Genomic DNA, 25,903 nt, shown 5'->3' on the forward strand with positions numbered 1-25,903 from the left:
GCCAAAGGCGAGTGGCTTGTCATGTCAGGGGTATTAATTTATGATTTCCATCCCAGCTTCTGACCTCATCACCTCCATTAGAATGCAGCCTTTGTAATTTCATGGTTAATATTCAATAGCCACTTGTCCCCTGCGCCTGCTTTGTGCATGTGGAATTTCTGGAGGGGGTGTATATCATTTATGATTTTGTTGAGTGTGTGTGTGTGTGTGTGTGTGTGTGTGTGTGTGTGTGTGCGTGTGCGTGCGTGCGTGTGTGCGTACAAGAAAAGGGAAATGAGGGTCGGCTCCAACATGGCTTCCTCCAAAACAGTTGCAGATGTCCAGAGATGTCCTCTCTCTCTCTCCTCCCACCGAGAAGCTTGAATTGCCTCTCTGTCTGACCCGACTCAGTTGAATTGCCTCTCTCAGACACACACACGCACACACACACACACACACACACACACACACACCCACACGTGCATGCACACACACAAAGACACAGTAGCTGACCCCATTACAGGCTGTAGCCTCAGGGCCAAACACTGGGCCTCTTATCAATGACCTCTACACAGAGTCTATAAGAAATAGAGGCTGGCCAACACCTCACACCCAGTGGACTGTACACACACACACACACACACACACACACACACACACACACACACACACACACACACACGTACAGTATACAGTATGCATACATAGAGGGGACAGGGCTTCTTTTCATGAAATGTAACAACTGATCTCTTCTGTAAAGATGAAATGCAGAATGAGACAATGAGGATGAGGGAGGGATTGAGCGAGACAGAAGAAGCAGGAGATCTCTAACAGAAAAAGTCCCCTGCATTTCTCCACACATTGATGTATTGGCCTGAACAGGCATTCCTACTGAACGACTTTGGCAAGCCTTTAAAAAACACATTAAAGTGCTCTGTTCTGCATGAGCCCAGTTGTTGCTCTGTTTTCTCCCTTTTTTTCTCTGTTTTCTCTCTGTTCCTCTCAGCTCCGAGACAGCTAATCTGGTAGGGTTATGAGAAAATCTCCAAATGGTAAGAGATGATTAGAACATTATATTTAAGGAGAAATAATGAAACGCAGCAGGGTAAAAGATGTGCGTGACCAAGGTCAAAAAATGAGACTAACATTGATGCACTACGTCTATTACTCAGTCACTTTATTACATGACAAAGGGGTAAACACTACACACATTGGACATAAGCCCTAGATGTCTGCATCAACCAGAGCATTTGATCTGACAAACATTTTATCCTCTATGTTCATGAGATGTTGTTCAATAGCCTGTTATAGGGCAGGACAGGACTAGGAGACTAAGAGAAACAGAAAAGCTAGACAGTGTCAGAGATGAGGCAACACAGATCTGACAATGTAGAGTACATTTCCTTTTTGACTGTTCGAAAATGTTGCTGAAATGTCAAGAATTACTACTGCTGGTTAGAGTTTGCATGCTTGAACACGTGTGTGAATCTATGTATGGATAAATGTATGAGCCAGGGAGTGGAGGAAGACACATCTGTAGTTAAAGCTATCTCCAACACTCTGATCCATCACTGTACAGTGTTGTCAAGTCATGACTATGGGGGGAAAGGAAGGATAAGTAAAGAGCAGCCATGAAAATCTAACTTTCCAGCTCCCCGTTGGTGAGTAAATTTAGTGGTGAATAGACTGAGTAGATAGAGTAAGATGAATTTGAGAAGCAAGTGATGACAGAGTGGCATTGCTTAATTGGCTGGTCCTGTTCAGTTCATCCATTTCTTCTTTGATGCTTATCGATGGTGTTCTAACATTCAGATATACAGTTTTCTGAATTTCATGATATTATGAATTTCAGTGATTCTCTATTATTTATGTGGTGAACAAGCAATTATTTGTAGGCATTAGGGAATGCTTTGATAGATGGGGTTGTTGCGTAGATGTTATAACAAAGAAGTTGTTGTTACAGGCTAGGCTAGGGTACAGTAGGACAATTTATGTAGCGTAATAGTGAGGCTATGTAATAAGGCTAAAGCCTGCAGCCAACATGAAAATAAAAGAAGAAAAGTCTGTAAACAGGAATGTTACATGTAGCCCGGAGTTCACATTGTTTATTCTGTATTAAACCAAGAGATTTTATTGTGATATCCAGGACAGCAATGCAAATTGCCATTAAATGGGGGTAGTGTAAACAAAATGACATCATAGTGGGCTACAGTATGGTAATTTCATCTGGGCTAAGATAAAATTCAGACTACTAGCACAGTTGGCCAGCCCTTAACATCCAATATCCAGGTTCCAGGAAGTAAGATTATAAATGCATACAAGGCAATGGCCTTGAAGTTTCTGTGATAATCATTAATGTGGAAAATACTGAAAACAAAAATGTGTTTTCTTTCAGCAATGAATACATTTAAGGAATTCAATGGAAATATTTGCACACTCAGATGTCTTCAAATCCAAACAAACCATATCATTATGACATCTGTGATTGCTTCTGACCTATAACTGCGTCATATAGTCCAGTTCTCCCTTCATAAATCTCTCCATACAGTACAGAATTGCATTGTTTTCCAGGGCTTTCCAGGATTTCGTCTCAAAGTGATTTTGAACATGACCCAACGTGTGAAACATGTTCAATCTCACATTAAGAGACATGCAGATTTATAATATCTTCTCAACTGCATTAGTTGAATTCACAAAGCTTGCATTTTCTGCCTGGGTGTTATCAGTTTGATTATAGCCTTAGCATATATTCATAATCAACAGTGTTACATTTCAGCCCTTAAAATAGGGTTTAATAAACCATGGCCACATTAGCATAGCAAAAACCTTCTATGTACACGTAATTCTAGGTTTAGAAACTAAGATCCAGTAACAGCAAACTCCTTGGTATTTCCGAGAAAAAAAGATTGCACTAACAGTATTGGATCAGAGAGGAGAGAGATTTGTATCAAGTCGGTTTAAAATGCACAACAGATCTAGGTGACATCTCAAGAGGTATTGGGTTGGAGAAGGTATACGTCTGAGCAGATGAGAGTGTGAGTCCTGTTATCAAAAGCGTACCATTCATACTACAAGCATATGGATCTAACTTAGCATAATATCGTAAGATTTTCACTCAGGGAATTAAATTAGATGTTGAGCAATGTCTGCTTTACAGAGAGCCCGGCAAAACCTGATAACACAGAAATGTGATTTTCACATTAGAGGAGAAATGCAAATATCTTAACTAAAATCTACAAAACAAGGATTAATAGAGATTTGGTAAAGGTGAGGAATCTACATGAAAATACAGGCCTTTAGCTAAGCCATGGCCATTTGTTCACTTAGCAAGAATGACGAAAATAAATGAAATGTATTCAAAAAGAGATGATGCCTTCCAGTCCTCTACCAGTTCTGACCATTCCAACCAGGAATGCTCCCTATACAAGAATTCACTGAATACATCCAAAGCCCCTCGATAAAAATGTAAAAGTAAACAAGATGTGTAACACAAAACGAGGAGAGCCTTTTAATTTAGAACTCTCTCCCTTCACATGTTCGAGTAGAGAATGTGTCCATGGCAGACGCTATCCAACACTTACAGTACTCATTTGATGGGACCCATCTCCAGGCTGACGCGTGACTCTCTCATATGATTCTTCTCTGAATAAGTCCTTTAGGTGAGGTGCATAATAACGAAAGAAATGTCTATAATATTGCCACTAGCCACCATTAGGGTTTCCTCTATTTAGTACATCGAAACAGGGACAAAGGACAGCAGTGGATGTATCCTCCACATGGACTGTGCGCGTTGCAAAAGCGACCATATGCAATCAAACTGGAAGACTTTAACCTTGCCAAGGACAGAGGGACAGACTACATTTCTACTGAGATCTGAGCACCCATTTTCCCATTATGCTGCTGCTCTTATCTCCAGAAACACTAAAATCCGGTTAAATGGAGCCATTTTCTCATTTGCCTTTGGAGGTCATTTTTCATGCTTGGGGAACTCCAGTCATTCAGAAGGCACAAGGGGCTCCATTGTAATAAGAGCCTGTTCGGTGAGGGTCCAGAGGCCTAGTCCGCACAGCCTGACAGACCACAGCTGGAACTCACTATACACCATACACCCAGCTGTTTAGCAATGGACCAACAGCAATGACAAGGGTGGGCAGGAGAGGCCAGTGTCCTTGTCTAAAAGAAGGAAATGTTCACCAGTGACTGCTCTCAGCATTAGGTCAGTTCTGCTGCTTGGCAAACCCTGTAAAAAGCTTTGGAGATATCGTTGAACCGACCAGGCCAGCCAATCTAGCGTGAACCACAGTGGCCAGGCTTAGCTGAGACAACAGAGACTGGGCAAGGCACTTCGGAGCGTTGATAAGACACCAGTCCAAGTCATTCCTGGGCTTCTGGGAATGTGTAGCAGACATCTGCAGTGCCTCAGGAGGAGAAGCAAAGGCCGCAGCACTCCATACAGATCTCCAGGCAGTCTGCAGACTCACAGCAGGCGTCGATGATGCCACAGTCCATGTCACAGGGCAGGTCACAGTCGCCGCACTCCTCCGACGCACAGCAGCAGCAGAAACATGAGTCGTCACCCGCACAGGAGCCACAGGTGGCACAGTCCAGCACGATGTTACAAAGAGTCAGGAACTCACAGAACAGGCAGGCCAGGATACAGTGAACACAGCAGTCTGCAGAGAAAGAGAGAGAGAGACAGAGAGAGAGAGAGAGAGAGAGAGACACACAGAGAGACAGAGAAAGAGGGAGAGACAGACCAATAGAAAGAGAGAGGCAGAGAAAGAGGGAAAGGAAAGGAATGAATAGATTGGCAATCATGGGATATTTATGAGTGGGATATCGGTTAATGCTGGATAAGGAAAATATTCTCAACAATGTGGGGCTTCACAGTAAGGAATGCCCAATGCCCGGGGGCCAGTAAGATACTGACGTGGGACAGTTGGGCCCCGACAGGGCCAGTGCCTGAAAAAAAAAAAAATTCTGGTCTTACTATATCTCACCCGGTGATAAGCCTCTCTGCTCTGCCACTGGCCCACTCTCCTCCAATAACAATCCAATCGGATGCCAGCTCAGCGTTATTCAGGGACCCAGCGACATTAAGAATTTGTGTGGACATGACAGTGTGTACTTTGAATTATACCAAGTGAAAAGAAAAAAGCTGTTTCTTTCATGGAACAGTTACCTTGGGTTGAAAATGATGAATTAATACCATACCATTTGCACCATTTGTTGTGGATTTCAAGTGAGGCGGATCAAATTGGCTCATTTTTAAACCACAAACCTACACTCAATGCCCATGACAAGAGCTGGTAGAGCAAGCCTTGATTCAAAGCAGGCGGCTGATAACTGCTCGTCGGGTATGATTAATGTAATGGCAAGATTTACTGATTTACTGGCCTGATTAGTTTTTTCCATATTATTGCTGGTTATACCTACAGAAATCAGTTATCTCTTGGTAAAGAGGGCTCATCCATTCATGACTGAATAAGCAGCAATTTATAAAGGCCAATTTATACTTTGGAATTTTATATAGTTGTTAAAAGGCATACATTTCAAGTTTACTTACAGTTTATCAATTATTTACCTTTTTGTTGCTTATTTTTCAGTCATTTTACTGCTGTATATTATGAACTGTCAATATTATATATTTTACAGTAATAAAGTACTTACATTTATGAAAAAGAGGTTATTTCCATTATTGGCTGGTGGGCTGGTGAAAAATATACTAGGGGCAAGAAAAATTTTGACCTACTAGCCCGACCGGGCAAGTGGAAAAAAATCTTAATGTTGAACCCTGTTATGTATCCCTCCCTCTCCAACTACTCCCAGTCCCTCTATGAGCGTCTGACTCTCACCATCCTGTGCCTCTGTGGGGATCTGAGAGCTGTTGCTCTTGGAGCTGCTCTTGCTCCTCTTGCTGCTCTGGGAGGTGATAGAGGGGTTGGACTGCAACTTCTTGGTGTGTTTGGTTCCCGCCGAGGAGGATGAGGAGGTGGATGAGCCGCCTCTCGGGAGAGAGCCCAGCTTAGGACGCTCATGAGGGCCCCCGTTCCTGACCCCGTTGGAGTGGAGTGCATGTGTGTGAGGTGTGTGCGTGTGATGCGGACAGTGCGTATGAGGGGAGTGTGCGTGCGTGTGGTGCTTGGCTCCGTTGCGTAGCTGGCTGCTGGGCTGTGTTCGGCATGGCTGGGTGTGGTGAATGGGTGTGGATCTGGCTGCTGGCTGACCTGGGGGAGAGCAGGGACAAAAGTATAAGCATTTACAATAAGCTGAAAAGAACATCCATTTTTTTAAATTCAATTCAAGGTAAAAAAAAAAAAATCTTGGGGTCACAACATATTCCAAACAAGAGTAAAAACAAGACCAGAGTGAACAATGCAAAACAAAACACTGCAGTGCATTAACAGTGACTAATGCAAAGTAATTAAAGTATTAGAAAAACTAGTGCAGTGCCCGTTCACAAAAAAAAAAACACACCATAGGCGTAGGCTATCAGTCACTTGCTTTGAGCCCTGCTGCTGCACAGAGCGCTGTTCGCTTGTTTATTCAAAGTTTATTAATATTGAACGTGTCGCGTGTCCAATCCGACACTGCACGTCCTTGGGTCCCCAGCAACACACCCGCCAAGTGTGAAGTAGATCGGACCAACGGTTCTCGAGCTATGCGAAGGACACACATACAGACAGATTCCTTGCTTTATAGTATGATCACAGTATATGAGGTGCATGGGAGTATAGGATGTAGATAAAGAGGGACTGGTGCATAGAATTCAAGTATTACTGTATTAAAGGTATCTGAGATGTGGGTATGAACTAGTACATAGAACTGAAGAATTTAATAGGTGCTTATATACTGTATGTTAATGAGAATGCAATATTTAAAGTGTGCGTGTGCACATGCATGTGTATAGGAGCAGCATGCCTGCCAACATGTGTGCATAATGTGCGAAGACCTCCCCCTGAGCTGTGTGCAGCACAGAAGCAGGACTGAGGCCCCTCTCAGTGTGTGTCCAGACTTCTGCTGACGCAGCACCACAGAGAGGGAGGTTCTGGGAAACTGAGTCAAAGGACACAGCCCACCCCAAAGGCAGAGGCTCATGGGAAGAGCCATGTATTTACTGAGCTGACCCCTGATCCTTCTTGTCTAGACTCTTACACAACAAGGCACGCAGAGAGAAAGATATAGGGCAAAGAACAGAGAAAGACAGAGAGGCAGAGGGAGGGAGAGGAGTATATGTCTCTCTGAAAACCTGATTCCATTCAGTACCTGAGATTTTAAAATAATCTACATGCACTATCTACAGGCACTTGAGCACATGCACACACAGATTTGTTGATCTTGGCTGGATATGCCACTTGGTATATTTTACCTCCAAGTGCCACCAAGTAGCTACTAACTATCCTGCTAGAGAGAACAAGGCAGTGAAAAGCACACCTTTGCTGCCAAGTCAAACACACGCCCTGAAAAGAAGAGAAGAGTAAAATGGAAGCCTGGTTTTTATATATTATGGTAGTATTTAATACCATCCTATTGAGGCCCTAAATATTTTCTTGACCTGAAAGCACAAGATGTCGAGAGGTGTGGTGAGACTTAACAGGGCTGGGTACAGTACAACAGACTCATAGAATATCAAAGGAGAAACTCGCTCTCTCCCTCTCTCGCTCTCTCTCTTACATGCACACACACACACACACACACACACACACAGTGAGAGGCAAACAAACAGTGTGGTCCTGAGCTGTAGCAGTGAAACACGACTGGCAATAAAAGCGTCCGTTCGATAACCGCTCAGAGACAGATAACCCAGCCCGGCCTGTTTTGATTGGCTGACAGCCGCAGTCACACAACCAATCCAGTGTTATTAAAGATTCTTTCATTCAGCGTTTTCTAACCTCGCTCCAGATGTTTGGCAAGCTGCAGGGCCAGTGTGTGTGTGTGCATGTGTATATGTATATGTATGTGTGCAGAGCCAGTGAGAAGGAAACATACTTTCTCCTCTGAAGTATGTCAAAAGTCAATACCTGCTGCTCTGCTGTGTTATGTCTCCTTCTCTTCCTCTCTCCCTCCCTCTCTCCATATCTTCCCTTTCTACCTCTCTTTCCTCTGGCTCCCTGTTAACCATTTGCACGTTATTATTATTACCCTGCACTGGGCAGCATGGGAATTTGAGTTTGGGAGAAGCAGGGAGTAGATAGAGGAGGGATGGTGTCCACGGGTTTTTCAGTATTCCTCCTCGGTTTCTATTGTTCTCCAGGAGATTCTGCCTGCAATAGCTATAGTTCAGCTGTTAATGCATAAGTAGAGACTGAAAGAGCAGTATGGATGAATCATAGAGGGGAGAACATTCATACTCCTTGTGAGTGCATTGTGTATGCTGTGTGTATGTATGTGTGTGTGCAGTAAATAGGTGGATTTGGCAGGCAGACAGACAGACAGAGACAGCGAGTCATGACTGTCTCCACACAGAGCTTGAGTTTAGGCAGCAATGCCCGCTCACACACAAATATATGCACGCAAGAACACATGCAGACACACACCCATACACACACACAAACACACACAAGGCCCCTTTGTCTGAAAGCAAGAAAGAAAAGGAGAAAGATGGAGTGAGAGAGAGGGAGCAAAATGGGAGAAATGGGTTGCTGCTTGTGCATATTTGGGGCAGTAGGATGCATGGGTGTGACTCATAAACACAATGATTCAGCAGTGGCAGCTAGTTAAAAATAACAACAAATAAAGAGCTAAATGACTGTGGGGTTAACATGATGAGACTGGGAAACCGCAGAGAGTGTGTGTGTCTGTGTCTGTGCATGTGAGTGTGCGCACATGTGTCTGGCTAGTGAGCAAGCATGAGTGAGTCACTGTCGGTTGACTGCAGCAGTGCTCACCTCTATCCCCCCCACCCCCCCCACCCCACCCCACCCCCTTCCTCCTCTCCTGGCGTCTCTCAACTACCCTGTACTTACACACTTCCCTCCCAGACCAGAGAACTTCTGTTCATCCCTCTCTGTACTTATCCTCTGGTGATATGAGTCACAGAAATGACTGTGAATTGTCTCAGGCTCTGCCCCAACTGCTCTATCCTGCTGTTTCCTCTCCTGTCACTCTCCTTAGCCTCCACACCAACCCTGTTTAGTCCTACACATCTGTGCTGAGCCCTCACTGCAACCTGTGCAGTTTGTCTATCTCATTATTCTTAATCATTATCTATTCAAATGATATCAAACATGTGACACTGCAGACAAAGATCAGACCAATTGTGACGGGTTCCCTAACATAGCTCAATCAGGAAATAAAATAGGGTTGAAAGGATGTATGCATGGATGGAAGAATGGATGGATGGATGATGCATGCATTGATGCTGGTGGACAGTTCTGCCACCTTACTAACCACACACAAACACACACACACACATGACACCTCTATCCTCTTTTACTTAGTCTAGCACAACAGAGAAGAGGAGAGGGAGTATCTATATTTCACAATGCTAATTATGATGTATCAAATTATAAAACCTGAATGCAAACTGCAACATGTATTAAAATATCCTCAATATTGCAAAAATGTTTTCAGGCTTGCTTAAGGTGGAATGTTTTTGTCAATAAAGAAATTATACAATAAATAGTTCAACCATAACAAATTTGTTGAACAAATAATGCTGTAGGCTTGGCATGCATGACTCAACAAATGGTTCAGTTTCATTGCACAACAGTTCAAAATCGGGTTTGGACACTCTAAAATGTCTCTATCTGTCCACCACGACCTCCCAGAAATGTCTTACCCGCTGTCATTCCCTTCAGGGTTTTTCTGCATGGAGAATTTTTTGGCAGGCACCAAAGCATAATTGGCAAGCACCAAAGCCACCAGAATGGAAAAATGATAATTTAGTGCTGTAAAACGTGATTTAGAACTGTTTTCAATTAGATTTTCCCACATTCTGTTGTTGGTTGCTATACGATACTCCAACCAGCAGGACGGCGCTCATGAGCGCTGTTGTACCCGCTCTCGCTAAGCAGCAAAAGTGAAGTGAAAGCAGCAATCAGTGTTCAGCAAGATGCGTAAATAATGTTCTTAATCAGAGAGGAAATACTACTTGTAGGCAAGCCAGGTCTGTTTGCTAAATAACTGCACAGAGTGTGTGTGTATGAGAGTGGAGAGAGAGAGAGAGAGAGAGAGAGAGAGAGAGAGAGAGAGAGAGAGAGAGAGAGAGAGAGAGAGAGAGAGAGAGAGAGAGAGAGAGAGAGAGAGAGAGAGAGAGAGAGAGAGAGAGAGAGAGAGAGAGAGAGGTTTAGCCAGTAGCCTCTAACACTGGGTTGGCTCACGTCTGAATTATTAGCCCGTAATTTGTATGCAGTGTTCTAACACTGCATGTGAACCATGAACTATTTATTGAAACTTGGTATTTTTCTGTTTCTTAATTTTGTGAAATGCTTAAAGATATACAGCTACCTGAAAATTATATTGCCTAATGATGGAAAATAGAATATCTTTTACTAGCATGTTTGGTTCCTGCCTGGTTAAATGCTGCTTCATTGCCCATATTGGTTAATTGTCATAAAACAATTAGAATAGAAGAAAAGCCACTTGTTTTATTTCTTTACTTGAATGTTTATTTTTTGTATATTTTGCCAACCACCTGTCAACTATTTTCCTGAATGAATCAAGCCACTTCTGCACTGAAAGTTATTTGGGGCCACAGACAAGGGTCCAAGTTCATAATATAGATGTTCGATTGACTACGTTTGCTTGCCTGCACGTGTAGCACCAAGGTAAAACCCTGCTATAAGGTGCCCATTGTGATTGTATGGCCATTCTTGTTTGCATTCAAATATTGCCAGGTGCATTTCTTTGTTTCTGTCTTCAGGTCAAAGCATGAAACATAGCCATCATTAGTTAATGCAAAAGGACAACAACAAGTTGTCCATCACGAATCAATTCTGCAAAGTCTCGTTTTTGGACATTCAGAAAGTCTACGATTACTTCAACCTAGGTGCTGGAAACACACCTACTTCACATTTAATTTTTTGCAACATTTCAAAGGTTTGCATGAATTCACTTGGAAGACGAATGGAAACATACAGTAGCTAGCAGCAGAGGACGAGGGCTGTATTTTGCGGGAGAGTGACTAAGAGAAAGCACAGTGAGTGTGGCAAGAATAACATGACACACAGTAACACTAATCTTGACCCCAGACATCAACCACTAACCATCAAACACTCACCTCACCCACATACACTATAACCCCTGACCTGACCCCTGTGACATCACCTCCCACAGCTGGCCTTTCCACCACTCAACTCTATGTCACTGTTATCTCACTGATGGTAAATACATGTGTGTGTGTGTGTGTGAGAGAGTGGGGTAGCCGAGAAAGCGAGAGAGCGATAGCAAAGTTGGAACAAGAGAAAGTGAGAAAAAAAGAAAGATTGAGAGAGAGAGAGAGAGAAGGTGGGAGAGAGAATTTGCAGACACAGCAGAAGGCGGTGTCGAGGTTTAGCACAGTCTCTAATTAAAGGCAGTGTCACAGTCCTGTTAGATTTCCCACCAACAACACCGGCCCAGCCATCGCACATGTCCTCCCCTTTAATGACTAGATTATAACAAACAACTCCGCTCAGCATTTCCCCTGCACACACACGCACACACACGTACATACATAAACAGATTATCCTCTTTCTCTTATTTTCATCTCATTTCTCATTGTGCCGAACAATTTTCAAACTGAGAAAGAGCAACAAAGTGGAAGTTTCCCTGCGTTGCTGTGATCCTGTGTGATGCAGTACCAGTGTCATTAGTTCCTCATGAGTCCAAACATGTGTGTAAGCAGTTAAACATCTGTGAACCAGTGTATCCTGCTGTGACGTCAAAGACAGCAGTGGGCCCGAGGGGTGTGTGTTAATGACATCACTGACAAGGAGCTTCACTGTGTGCTAGAATGTGTGTGTGTGCGCATAAGACTCAGTTCATAATGAAGTGAATGGAACACTTCTGAAAAAGACACATCAAGATACAAACACACGCAGAGGCCCCCGCCTCAACACACACGCACGCACACACACACACACACACGCACACGCACACACACCCACACACACACACACACACACACACACGTTAACAGCTCTCTGCACATTGTTCTCAGACAGCTTGTCATAAGCCCAGGGCCAGACACATGCTACAGCCATGATGTCATCACTGCGAGACAGAGCATATGGGCTGAGAACTTTTTTTGTTTTTGCTTCTGTTTCCTCACACACACACACACACACACACACACACACACACACAGACACACATAAACACAGATGTCACACAGCCATGACCTCACCACAGACCTGAGTCATTGCTATTTTCTAATGTTTTATCTCTCATTATAAATCCAGAGGAACAGATGATGATTGATTCATCAGTTGAAGCTCACAGAGACACATGTTTACACAGCAGTTGTGCTAATAGTGGCTTAAGTTATGAGGCTCACACTAGCACAAGTAGCTAGCACTAGCACGAGTTGTACTAGCACAACTGACACAGACAGATAGAAAGAGAGACAGAGAGAGAGAGAGAGAGACAGATAAACATATACACAGAGTCAAAGAGACAAAGGTATAATCATACTGACAAACAGTCATATACTGTCTATGTTCACAGCAGAAAGGGATAAAGTTTACTACTTAGCAATGTTTAGATTGCGGTTCAAGTCTCTTGAAAACATGTGCAATTGTGTAAGTTATAGAGGGAGGAAGCTATGGATGAAGGGAGGAGGCACATGAAGACGGAGAAGGCATGGATGGAAGGAGGGAGAGTGAGAGAGGCGGTGAGGATTGGTGTACATGGCCGTACATTTTGTCCAAACCTTGTTGCGTAACTCTCCCTGCACAGCATATGGAGCTGGTGGGTTTCATAGATTTTATGGGGATGTAAAATAAAAGGGAGAGAGAACAAGAGAGAGAGAGAGAGAGAGAGAAAGCAAGAGAGCGAGAGGAATGTGGGATCAGACCCAGACTAGTCGTTCTCCCAGCCTGGGACAGAAAATACACACACACAACAGACAGGACAGGTAGAGGCGCAAACACAGACAGAGACAGCGGACATTCACACACCCACTCACACACAGCTCAAACACACTGCATTCACCTACTTATCCACTTCCTGACTGTAACTTCTCGTTATTGAGTTACCGCAAACTACCTGTTATGATGGGGCAAGTGTGTGTGTGAATGTGTGTTTGTGTGTGTGTGTGTCTGTGTTGCCCATGACTGGCCCAGGATTCCAGGAAGAAAGCTCATAGTAACACATGCTCATATGTCCGCTTGCTCAACCTACCTCCCGTCCCTCTATTCCGCCTTCCATCCATCACTCATTCGCTTACACCATCCCTCCTTTTTCTTGGAAGGACAGGAAGGACAGATTTAGACTGCTGTAGAGCGCTTAAAATGTTTATAATGCTTTTAGGTTAGTGGTCATGCATTAAGACAACGTAGCTACAGGCTTGGGGCCGTTATTACTGTTGAGCTTGTCATCTAAGTGAATAGATGACAGAGCAGAACTAGTTTGAGAATTAGTTTGAGATTCTTCTGATTTCAAATTGGAATGCAAGCAAGACGAATATGTGCGGTGGGGCAATGAAAGAGCATACTTGTGTAACATTTGGCTGTGATACAGAGGATTGGAGTAAGACCTCAATTGCACATGGGGAGGAGAGAGAGAGAGAGAGAGAGAGAGAGAAAGAGGGAGAGACAGACCAATAGAAAGAGAGAGACTGACAGAGATACAGATAGACTGAGACATTACTGTTGGATTGTACTGAAAAGGGAGGAGAATGTGTGGCTGATGGTGATATAACTTTGGTAGGAGAACGGGGAGGTAGTGGGACACAAGACACCATCAAACTGAGGTGGAGAGGTGCTGATATACCCAATGGAGAGGGCAATGATTTTGAGGAGTGGTTTAGGTTCGGAAAAGCTGTGCGTAAATAGAGCACACACAAGATGAGGATCTCTCATCTCTTCTCCTGCAATTTTCTCACTCCAATGCCACTGCCAACTAGCTATGCCAACTAGGCAACAGTGGTCTATTTTATATTACAGCAATGAGAACCAGGAGCGGGTTGGATCAGTCAATAATCTGTTTCACACATCAAACAGTCAAACAGTGATATCAAACACAAATGAGGGGAGATTGAATCAGATCAAATCTAAGAATCCATATTTTTGACTGACTGATACAGTGATGCATCAAATACGGCGTAGATAACTAAAGGAACCTGAGAAAAACAAGCCAAAACTACACTGCTAGCCAGACTCACCTAGTGTTGTCATGGTAATACCCTAACAATCACAGTTTCAACAAAGCAGAGGGAGAGAGAATAAAATGTGGAGAAGCAGAGGGAGGTGGAAGAAAGGAGGCAAGGTGTTTCATTTCAAGTGTGGAGAGTTGGGTGTAGACTTGCTCGTGTTGGGAAATCAGAAATCTAACCTACTTAGCTGACAATGTAGATATTTCTGTGTCTGCGTCTGTGTGTGTGCGTGCGTGTGTGTGTGTGTGTGTGTGAGAGTAAGATTACCTGACCTATTTCTTCAGGGTGTGTAAATGTATTTGTTAAAGGTCAGGACAACGTGACTCATCAGACCGGCGATCGGTAATGGAACCAAAACACTCACCAATTCCTCTGGGTGTGTGCGTGTGTGTGTGTGTGTGTGTGTGTGTGTGTGTGTGAGTCTGCTTGTATTTACTTACAGGTAATACTCTTGCTGGGTGTTGTAAGGTCCGGGTGTGAGAGACTGTTATTATTGTTGCCATTGTCCCCTCCGTCTCCTAGCAACCCTTCTGGGGTGACCTTTGACCTCAGTATGAGGGGCTCAGTATAGGTATTGGCCACATCTGGAAACACACACACACACACACACACACACACACACACACACACACACACGCACACACACACAATAAAAAAACTGAATTTCAGTTTTGAATAACATCACAGCAATTAGTAAAGTATTTTCCAGCTTTCCTTACTAGATGTGTAGCTGCCTTTCATGTTGATGCTACAGGTATCACCAACAAGCTGTTTGCCCACTTCTAGTAAACTTCTCTGCTGCCAAGTCATTTCCCATCCACCAGCACTTAATAAATTTAAACAGAGTAGTTCTGCTGACTGCAAAAAAGCAGAAGATTTTGTGTGTGTGTGTGTGTGTGTGTGTGTGTGCGTGTGTGTGTGTGTTAGTTTGTGCTGTGTCCTGAACTTGCATCTGGAAGCAGTTAAATCTAACCCCTTGGGACTGTTTAGGGGTCTATGTGCATGCTTGTGAAACATGGAGTCTCTGTGTGGGTCTATGTGTGTGTGAGTGTGTGTGTTTAACAGTGAATGTATGTGTGTATGTGTTTAGATGTGAACAAGAGGACGTATATATATTACATATAGTAAATACGTGTCTGGGTATTTTATGTGTTCACTGGTACCATGCAGTCTTCTAATGAAGCTGCTATTATGCACAGACACACACATACACACACGTGCATGCGCGCGCACACACACACACACACACACACACACACACACACACACGCTACACTGTTTATAAAAACAAAAACATACACACATACACACACACACACACACACACACACACTGCACATAGGCCTTCAAAGCAGGGCAGGCTTGGGCCTCTGAGAGGTGCAGACTCATTCCTGGGCAAATGGGAGCCAGCTGGGTTTGATAAATACACACACACACACACGCACACACACACACACACACACACACACACACACACTCAAACCAAACCACGTCCTGTGCGTGGACTCAACACTTCCCGGCTATGTTTATTTACTCTATCCACTCTCCCTCACTTCTCTATCTGTCCTCTCTTTCCTGTCCCCTGCCTCTCACACTCCTCCTCTCAAGCTCTCATTCCCTCTCTTCTCTTCCAAATAAATCCCTTTACATATTTTGCATAACTCTATTGATAAATTCACTTTTATACAGCTAAACATACACACATGCAAAGGTGTGGTGGCTGTAAATTAGAGTTGGTGAAAGAATAGGACCCCAGGCTAAAGTGCCCTGGGGTAAATAAGGAAAAGCAAAATTATGTGGACAGTTTTATTCCATGACAAAGAAGTCGTATAATCATATGAAATGTAAAAAAAAACAACAACAACAAAAAAAGACACAAGAACGTGCTCTCTCACATCACATACATATGAAAAAGCATGCATGACTCAAGCACACACATACACACAGAGACACTATTTTGGGCTATTTATGAGATGAGTGTGAAAAGCAGACACCATGTTGTTTGTCTATGGTGGTATATAAACATCTAGGTGTCTGGCTGTTTTTTGCTTCTTTACTAGCTTATTTCAAACCTGCCTCAAACTGCTGCTTTCAGCCTGACTGCCTTCAGAGCCAGCTGCAGAACTACTGCTGAGACCTGAGGCTTTTACTAGGGCTGAACGATTTTGAAAAAATATCTAATTGCGATTATTTTGACTGATATTGCAATTGCGATATGATTTGCGATATTAGAGGGAATGATAATTTTTACATCATTATTCTCATTTTTATTGAAAAACGTATTAAAATTATTATGGTGTGATTTTGCGGGGATCTGTACCAAACAAAGATGTTTTCTTAAGTCTGTAGAATATGACGTGCAGGCCAGGACATCTCTGCAGCACGACAATATTTAATTTAAAATGGTATTTTGACACACATTTTGCCTTTAACAAATATTGCGCCTCCTGCGATTTGAAAATTGCAGTAGGCCATACTGCGATTTCGATAAAATTTCGATTAATTGTTCAGCCCTAGCTTTTACCAAGGACGTTACTGCCTGTTTGTTAGCCTGCATTGTACATTTGAATGCACACCTCCTTTTAATTTCAAAACCACAAAAAAGGAATTTTCAAAAACAAGTAAAGTAGCTTTTGGATTATTTTAACTCGATAAGGTTTCAATGATGGAATCATTTTCACAAATCACATTTGGGTGAAAATAAACTGTTGAGTACTTCATAAAAACAACACAAAAACAACTGTTCATGTGCAAATTTGTTTATCAAACTCAGCTAATGATAGCCAATAAACTCACAGGCTCACAAAATGTGCTGCTTACCAGGAAGTGCAGGTTGACAATGTAACATGTAGAAACAGGGATGAACCCATAACCATCAATATAACCTAGTGAGGCTAAATCAAAAGTAGAATACTAAATAGGATAGGATTCTAAAATAGTCTCAACCTGCAGACATCCAAACACCTCAACACTTGGCCTGCTCATATTCACACAATAAATTAACACTATCTCCACTATCTCCGATGGAAAATATTTCAAAGCTACTGGTCTGAATAACTTGGTTACGCAAAGGTGGTCTAACCTTGATGAAGAGGAACAGTGTCTCAGGCATCTGAGGCTCTGTGTGTTTGCGTATGCTTTCATCTGTTTGTGTGTGTGTGTGTTTGCGGGCACTTGTGTGTGTAATGGGATTTCTACACGTTGAAGTTGGAGAAGATGTAAACAGGACCTGAAGGGATGGGAAGTGCTTCCTGCTCTTATGTTCTCTTACACAGTGGCGCACACACACACACACACACACACACACACACACACACACAGTCACACTTGCATACGGCACTCCAATGATTCTCCGACTCTCACATACACACTATCTCCCTATATGTAGTACCAGCTCTGTCCATACACATTCTACAGTGAGTGTGTGTGTGTGTGTGTGTGTGTGTGTTTGTCTCCTGCATGTGGAAGCCATTTCTAAGGCAGAGTCGTCCATGTTGTATCCATTAGTCTCAATCAGCCTGCTTCAGATATGAAAGCCACCAATGAGAACTGCTGCCCTCAACACTGCCAAATGTCTAGTTTAGAGATATGTGAATATAAAAGACTATGTGACTGGCATGCAATGTATATATTTATTTATCTATCTTTCCATCCATCCATCCATCCATCCAACCATCCAACCATCCATCCATCCATTCACCTATCCATTCACAAATCTAGTCATCTGCCATCAATCCATGCATATACAGTATCATCGATTTTATCCAAATACTAAGAACGGGTCATAAATTAATATTTGAATATTCTTTGGCAGGAATCAATGGTGACTTTTTGATGCTGATTTTTATTTTTATTTTTTCAAATATTGAGATAGGTTGTAATAATTTTAAAAGAGTGGAACTATGCAGCTATGAGCTATGAGCTCAAATGGCTGAATAAGAGCATTGGCTATAGACCAGCCACTAGAACACTTCAGATGGCATGTAAGAAAAACCCTCTGCACTCTCTCTCACATTGTTTTGTACTCATCCTCTTGTAGCTGCTTTCAACAGTAATTATGTTATTATAAAAGCCACACAAAAGCCCAGCACGGGCAAACTTCAGGAAAGTAAAGGCCAATCTTGTTCAGTGTAAGGTACCATGGCTCCACAACAACAATTCTGAATCATCTCATAAAGAATACTGCAATTTCCACAAGAGAGGAAGATGGCAAAACTAGCAACACATTTGTGCAAGCTCCTCATAAGTGTGACAGAAGTCAAACTGAGAGAATCTCTGCCCACCTTGGCAACATGAGTGCTAAAGATATGCAACCAATTTGCTTTAGTAAATTTCAGCACAAACTGAATATCTGCACATCCCTACTAAATTCATGTTCAATCACCCTCCCTCCCTCCATCCCTCCATCCATCCATCCATCCATCCATCCATCTAGCAGTTTGTTATGTATTCTCATTTAGACTCTTGCTGCTGTCGGAGCATCATGGGTTAAAAGTGTGTAAGTCTTGGGACTCTCAGCCTAAGCTTTCCCTCTGTAAACATTCTAAACCACTATTGTTGGAGCTAAACACATCCCCACCAAACCCCAGTGCCATCCAAGCAGGCCTTCAACCAATCGTGCGCTGGCATCAGCATCAAACCACCAAACCGCCCGACCTCAGAGCCATTTCTGAGATCTGAGAAAGATGAGCCTCTAATTCAAATCAGACCAGAGCAATCAAGAGCTGCTGAGTAGAGCTGGCTGTGTGTTTACACGTGTGGGTGAGTATGTGTATTTGTTTGTGCATGCTTGACTGTGCGTTTGCGCGTGCATGCGCGTGTGTTTGTGTGTGATTGTAGTTTGGTGTATGTACACGTGTCATTGGCCCTGAAGGGGCAATCTAGAGGAATTTCAGTCCCCTAGTAAACACAACTTTAACAGTTAAAGCAGAAACATATGGATCAAATAGGAACATCAAAACAATACAAACACACACATGCACACACACAAGTTATATGAGCAGGCAAATGATGTGACACATCCTGAATCACCTGAAGGGGAGCGCAGCCCCCTCCTTCCTCTGTGTGTCTCTGAGGGGGGGTGGTGGTTTAGAGAGAACAGAGTACTGAGCTGTGTCTCACTGTCAGTCCCAGGGTTTACCTGCTGCCTTTCAAACCAGCTCACCCCTGCCTCTAGAGCTCCACTAATACTCCTTTAGAAGTGCCACAATGTTTGAGTGTGTGTGTGTGTGTGTGCATGTGTGCCTGTGTGCGTGTGTGTGTGTGTGTGTTTGCCTGTGCATGTATATCTTTGCCAAAGGGATATATACACCCACGGGACCTCCTCTCAACACACACACACTCACACACACACACAAGCACAAATACGCATGCACAAATGCACGCGCAAAGAGTTAAGAAAGTGAAACTTTTATCATATAGCGACAGAATGTTCCGCAGCTAGGCTGTTTAATACTGTCAGGGTTCAACCTCTCTGCGTGCTGCATTTGATCAAACTTCACAGTGCACAATTCACACACACACACAAATGGATGTGCACATTCACACCCTACTGACTCATCTCCAAATACACAGAGATAGAGATAAGAGTTCAGAGAATAGGAGGGAAGACAAAATGAAAGATGAGGTGGAGAGCGACAGAAAAGTGTAATGTTCAACAGAGTGGAGTTAGTGGAGACAAAGCAGTAGTAGCTCTCTGGCCAACAGTAATGACAGGAACTGATTGAAACCACACACCACCACTGGGGTTCTGTCCAGAACGAAGAATACTTCAAAGAAAAGGACACAATAGGTGATCTGACAACTACAACAATGGCTTGGTTTTTATCTGCATCTCTCCACAAACATGCACACCCATACGTGCACACACACTCACACACCGTGAGAAGGAAACGAGAGAAGAAACAATTGTTAGCTGAAACCCAGCCAACAGTTGAGCGTGCACGCACACACACACAAACACACATCCTAGAGAGGGGCTGTGAGAGTGCAGCGCTGGAATATGTCCAAAATCAGAGATTATAGCTGCTGAGAGAATGAAGCAGTGTAAGCTCATTAAAGACAAAAACTGTCTGCTGTTGAACAGGCTTAAGGGGAATTTAATTGTGCTACTTTGTCTCTGAGATTCCTCTGGTTCCTGGGAAAATGTGTTTGCTTCGCTAGCGGAGCGCTACACTGCTGCATCTAAACACAAGGAGCCCGACAGATCTGGATCCCCTTAACACAGAGGACACATCAAACGTTAATAAAACAGTTACTGATAAGCCTTAAGAGATCTGGAGACCAAATGATTCCAACAATTTTAAATGGCATGAGAACAAAAGTATAATATCAACAAAGTAAGCCTAGATCCTCACAAGGTCTCTATGTATCATGTATAGAATTCCAATATTCGGTATTCTGCATGAGAACAACAGTATTCTACATGTCAACATCACGTAAGAGAGCACCAGGATGAAGAGAAAGACACAAGTAATCTAAACCTGTAAACACAGGCTACAGTTCCAAAGATACACACAGCTCTCGAGCACATATAGGATATGCCTGACATCAGCTCCACAACTGTAGACCTGAACCAAGTGGAAGAGACGACAAGCGCACACATGATGAGGTTTCCATCCTCTATGTCGCTGCGACATAACTGGCCCCTGGCTCAAGTGTCTCAACAAGACAGTCAGTTTGTTCTCTAGTTTGTAACATCACATCATGACATGAGCTGTCAGCACAGCTTATGACAGGGGTTGTGAGGATCTGGAGACTATACTCAAGTCAAGAATTGAGAAAGTGATAGAGAGAGAGAGAGAGAGAGAGAGAGAGAGAGAGAGAGAGAGAGAGAGAGAGAGAGAGAGTGTGTGTGTGCAGGCCACCAGAGCAGCAGCAGCAACAGTTTCTCAAATGTTTGCGAGGTGGTGAAGAAAAAAAAGCATGCTCATTTTCGTAGTTCAAATATGCTGTAAAAATGCCTCAAATTGCTCCTAGTTTATTTCAATCTGTGTGAGAAACCAAATTAGACACGACGCAAACAGCCTCAACAAACCTTCAGGACTAAAAAGAGACAAATAGGCAAATAGTAACATCTATAGTAAGAGAGACAAGGAATACACACTGGAACAGAGAGAGGGAAATAAAGGCAGTGAGACCCTGACATAGACAGAGAGAGGCAAAGTCAGGGGGAGAAAGACAGACAGACTGAGAGAGGTGGCGAGAGAGAGAGAAAGAGAGAGAGAGAGAGAGAGAGAGAGGGAGAGAGAGAGAGACTAGCATGTGGTGGTATTATGAACGGTAGAGGCTCCCATATAAACAGGCAGCCTCATTGCGTTTTCATGCCTGAGTGAGAGCAACGCTCTGTGCTCTGGTAGAAAGCCACAACAGAGACAGGCACACATCTGTCAACACACACCACCGTTCAATGGTCTTGTGATGACTGAGCAGAGCTTCAATCACAAACCCTCTAGGGAAAGCCTGCTGTCCCCTAGTGGAGCGACCAGCGGGCCATCTCTCTTTTTGGAAGCTGAAGCTATCTTGGCACTCATGTTGTACATTCTGATGAATTGGCTCCTATATGCAGTATACAGAATACTCAGCTCCTGAGCTCAGTTAAGATTACTTTTGTTCAGCTTTACGTGCTTATTATGGTTGGGATTGGCTTGATTGGTTGGTGTGAAATCACCTTAGACCATTCTTTGACTGACACACACTTGCACACATATGTGCAGATATGCGCAGATATGAAGGAATTAAGTACACAGGCATGCAGCCATACACACACTACTGTGGTAAAAGTCCAGTTCAGGCCTCAATGAGCCCTATATATATGTGTGTGTGTGTGTGTGTGTATGTATGTGTATGTGTGTGTGAGTGAGCTCACCTGTATGTGTGTGCTTAACTGCTATGTGTGTGATGCCAGGTCCATCACTCTGCACAGCTAAGGGATGGGGGGTAGAGCAGAGTGCTGAAAGCAGGGCCTTGTTGCCCTCTGTGGTAGCCTGACCAATCCTCCCCTCCCCACCCCGGCTCACCACCTACCCTCAGCCTGCGCGCGCACACACACACACACACACACACACACACACACACACACACACACACACACACACACACACACACACACACACACACACACACACACACACCAGGCCAGACACATAGTCTAACTTTAGTGGGAGAAGCCACAGTTGTACTTTGTGTTGGCTTCCTGAAGCGCTAGCACAGGTAAAGTCAGCACAGCCACGAGAACATGTTGGGGCACAAACCTCCTGTTTAATAACTCTAAAACTCTTTACACAGGCATTATCATTAAATCTGATGCTGTACTTACACTCCTCATGGTAAACCGCAATGTAGCAGAGAACAGAGATGTGCGTGTGTGGATCCTGTGTTATTGTAAATTCAGTGGATTAATCATAATAGATTGGGTCGAGACATGCCTTTTTAAAAAAAAAAAAAAAAACTCCACCTACCAACGAAGATTTTTGTGGCAGGTTCCCATGGCAACAAGCCACTTAAAACCTCTGCACACTTCCCTAACTGTTAACCACACCTACCCTAATTACCCCATAGGACCTGCACTCTGATCTACAGTCAGCGTAGTGTTTTTCTGTCTGAAGCTTGAAGGAGCATGAAGGAAGTTTCAGCTGATCCTAGATGAGTCATTCAGGGACACTGCTGCCCTGAGTTGGTCCATGTCCTCCTGTCCCCGCCCCACTGTCAGTCAACCCTGACCATGACCAATCGCAGGGTCAGGGGGGCATTCCCGAATTCCCAGGAGTCCTTTTATCATTCCGCAGAGCTGCGTGGGCCCTGACCCCTCAGATCATCCATGATACAAGGCAACACGTCCCCCAGATAGACCAATCTCCGATCGCTTTAGCACACAACAGTTGTGCCTGTCGGTGGCCTCTGACCTAATGAATGGCTAGGCCTTCCACCAAAAACACACACTGAGTTTCCTGGGACTTAGTGGGAGTCACTGGAACACAGGCTCTGGACCTATCATTAGCGACTACTAGTTACTAGTCTTAAGGCTTTAAAACACACCCATGACTCAAGAGTATTCTACTTTGGAAAACTATCATCAACTTAAATACACTTTCACAATGGTGAGTAAATGGGTGCATTCTTGTATCTGGGTAAGAATGTCTCCTACAGCTAGTAAAGAAAGGAAAATATGATTCATGCAGCCATACACACACACACACACACACACACACACACACACACACACACACACACACACACACACACACTTGCCAACCTCCTACCATAATGAGGTTCACATGCGTGAAAGAGCATGGAGACATCTTCCCTGTCTGCACTAATCCACCAGCTCCTCTCTCTCATAATGAATGGATTAATCTCTCTAACTTCGTTCTTGCTCACTCTGTCTTCTTTCAGCCACTCACAATCATACATAGACACACCAAAAGACAACAAAGGAGGTTTTAACAAAACTTGGTGTTAGTAGTGATAAATACTACATGTTCAGACCTATCACATAACCTCTTTCTCTGTCGAACACACACACACACACACACACACACACACACACACACACACACACACACACCACACACACACGGCGAAGGAGTCAAGAAGGCAGTCTGTGTATGTTTGCTGTACCCTGTTCCTCACCTGTACTGGGTTTTGGGTTTGGGCTGCTGTTTGTTGTCTCTGTGGTGGTGGTTGTGTGTGCACTGGGTTGTGGAGCTGGTACAGTGGGGTCCCCATCATCAGGTGGCTCTGGGGAGATGGCAGGGGCACTCCTCTCCTCATCCATGGGCATGGGCCTGGCTCTTGTGGGAGGAGGTGGGGGGGAGGGGGGCAAGGAGTGAGCCTGGGATGCACAGAGAGGATATAGAACAGAAGCCAATAAATCAACATATAACCACAACAGAAATTACTGCATGGGTCACATGAAAGATGTCTCATAGTATTTTAAATTGAGCAATAAGCCAAGCTGTGCTCTACAGTGATAATAGATCAGCTGAGAGGTGTTGTTATATGACTCGAAAGGGGCATAAAACCCTCTCAGCTAGTCTAAAATCACTATAAAGCATGTGATAGAGTGGCTTATTGCTTTTATAAAACAGCGATAACACAACCTTGTATTAAAAATGAAAGGACACAAATGTCCAATAAATCTTTTCAATATCAATATCAATCGTGAATAATTCAAAAAATGTAAATAATAGCAGTAAATCAAGAATAATTTAAGAATAATAACAATGAAATGTTGTTATTCTGCCAATACATATAGGCCTACAGCAGTTCTTGAACAGCAGCTAAACCAAGTGGTTGCTAGGTAACATATAGGTATGAACTGGATGATTTTCGGTTAGTCCATCAAAACTTAAATTAACTGCTATGTGGTCACAGGTGTGTGATTATCAGATATTTCAGAACGGCTTCATGGCTCTGCCAATCAGATCAGAGGACCGAGACTACCCATTTTACAATTAGGCTAATTATTGAGACTGGGCAAGTGCTGTATGTGTCACGTGCCAACATGTGTTTTGCGCGCGCCTCCCTGCGCAATCATCTCAGTTGGACAGCTGTTTGCGCGCTCCCGAGGGTCGCACCAAGTAAAAGTTTTGACAATTTCTGCAACTTAACTTGTAGTCAAGACACTTGGTTTAGAAGTGTTTTATCAGTTTCATACCTGGCTTCATAACGACTTCGTCTCTCTAAAGTAACTGTAGCTAGTGTAGCCTACTTTTTAAATGGTGAAAGGTTTGTGAACTTTCGGGAAAAGTGAAAACAGCTCACACCACACACACTCTTTGAAAACAGTGCCAAAAGTCCAAACATTTATATATTTTTTTATTACACCCACGTTTCTTAAAAACAATGTCGCTCATCATTTAAATGTAGGCTACTTTTGAATGTGGGATTTAGAGTGCAGGCTACTAACTACGGGCATTTTTTATTCTGTTTACCTTTTATTACACGTCTGTGCCCTGCTTTCCCAAAACGAGTCTCTGCATGCTCAGACCGAGCTCAACCCCAACCTGGGGATCCTGTTCTGCCTGGATTTATAATACAGAAGACCTCACTTTAACCTACAACAACAGCAAGGGAAACGACTTCAACAACTTCTTACCTTCTTGCTGGCTGGGACACAGTGCAGCCGTTGTTTGCCTAATTCATTCTCTGACCTCTCCAGGTGGACTTCTCTCCCTCTCCGACCTTCCCCGTCCTCGTTCCCCCCACTCTTGTCACTTTCCACGGTCACGAATTCTCTCTTCGTCTCATGTAAGCGTCACAAACTCTTGATTTAATGCATTTTTCTCCACTGAAGATAGTTTTCTCTCCGCCTCTGAAGTTTCTCAGTCCGACTCGCCCCGTTCTCCAGCAGACCAGATGTTGGTAAGTTAGTGTGTCTCTGCAGGCAGCTCTCTGAATAGTCTTTGTCTGGAGTGCAGCCTTCCCAGCTTCTAATTAGTTTTTTTGTAAACAAAGTCCAAGTAGACCGCGGTGCCCAACTTATTTCAACTCTGAAACTGAGCAGTCACTTCCTTCAGATACTATCTGAGATCAATCCGCTGTGCACTCGGTCTCCTCTCTTTACTCCCACTATACTTGTCTGAGACTTCTGTGCTGCAGCCTATTGGACAGGAAACTACAGTCAGC

The 25,903-nt window shown here is 43.5% G+C and overlaps 1 protein-coding gene across 1 annotated transcript; it reads right to left on the reverse strand.

The window, feature by feature from the left end:
- Positions 1 to 1,152: 1,152 nt before the first annotated feature.
- On the reverse strand, positions 1,153 to 25,649 carry mdfi (MyoD family inhibitor). Its single transcript, XM_071544506.1, has 5 exons — positions 25,374 to 25,649; positions 23,906 to 24,107; positions 14,716 to 14,859; positions 5,835 to 6,206; positions 1,153 to 4,652 (listed from the first exon to the last, which is right to left on the reverse strand). The coding sequence occupies exons 2-5, from the start codon at positions 24,054 to 24,056 to the stop codon at positions 4,399 to 4,401; spliced, it is 921 nt and encodes a 306-aa protein (XP_071400607.1). The 5' UTR covers positions 24,057 to 24,107; positions 25,374 to 25,649; the 3' UTR covers positions 1,153 to 4,398.
- Positions 25,650 to 25,903: the final 254 nt, after the last annotated feature.

The sequence above is a fragment of the Centroberyx affinis genome, unplaced genomic scaffold, assembly GCF_046629955.1.
Source record: "Centroberyx affinis isolate AG114_WGS23_722 - 3 ecotype Tasmania unplaced genomic scaffold, CSIRO-AGI_Caff_v1 ptg004593l_1, whole genome shotgun sequence".
NCBI lineage: Eukaryota > Metazoa > Chordata > Actinopteri > Beryciformes > Berycidae > Centroberyx > Centroberyx affinis.

What these genes read in the sequence shown, in the direction of transcription:
- mdfi (XM_071544506.1), bottom strand. Translation starts at nt 24,056, where the DNA reads ATGCCCATGGATGAGGAGAGGAGTGCCCCTGCCATCTCCCCAGAGCCA. An exon ending in AAACCCAAAACCCAGTACAG is followed by an intron (nt 14,860 to 23,905) that starts GTGAGGAACAGG and finishes GTGTGTTTCCAG; the next exon opens with ATGTGGCCAATACCTATACT. An exon ending in CCCCACAGAGGCACAGGATG is followed by an intron (nt 4,653 to 5,834) that starts GTGAGAGTCAGA and finishes CTTTCTCTGCAG; the next exon opens with ACTGCTGTGTTCACTGTATC.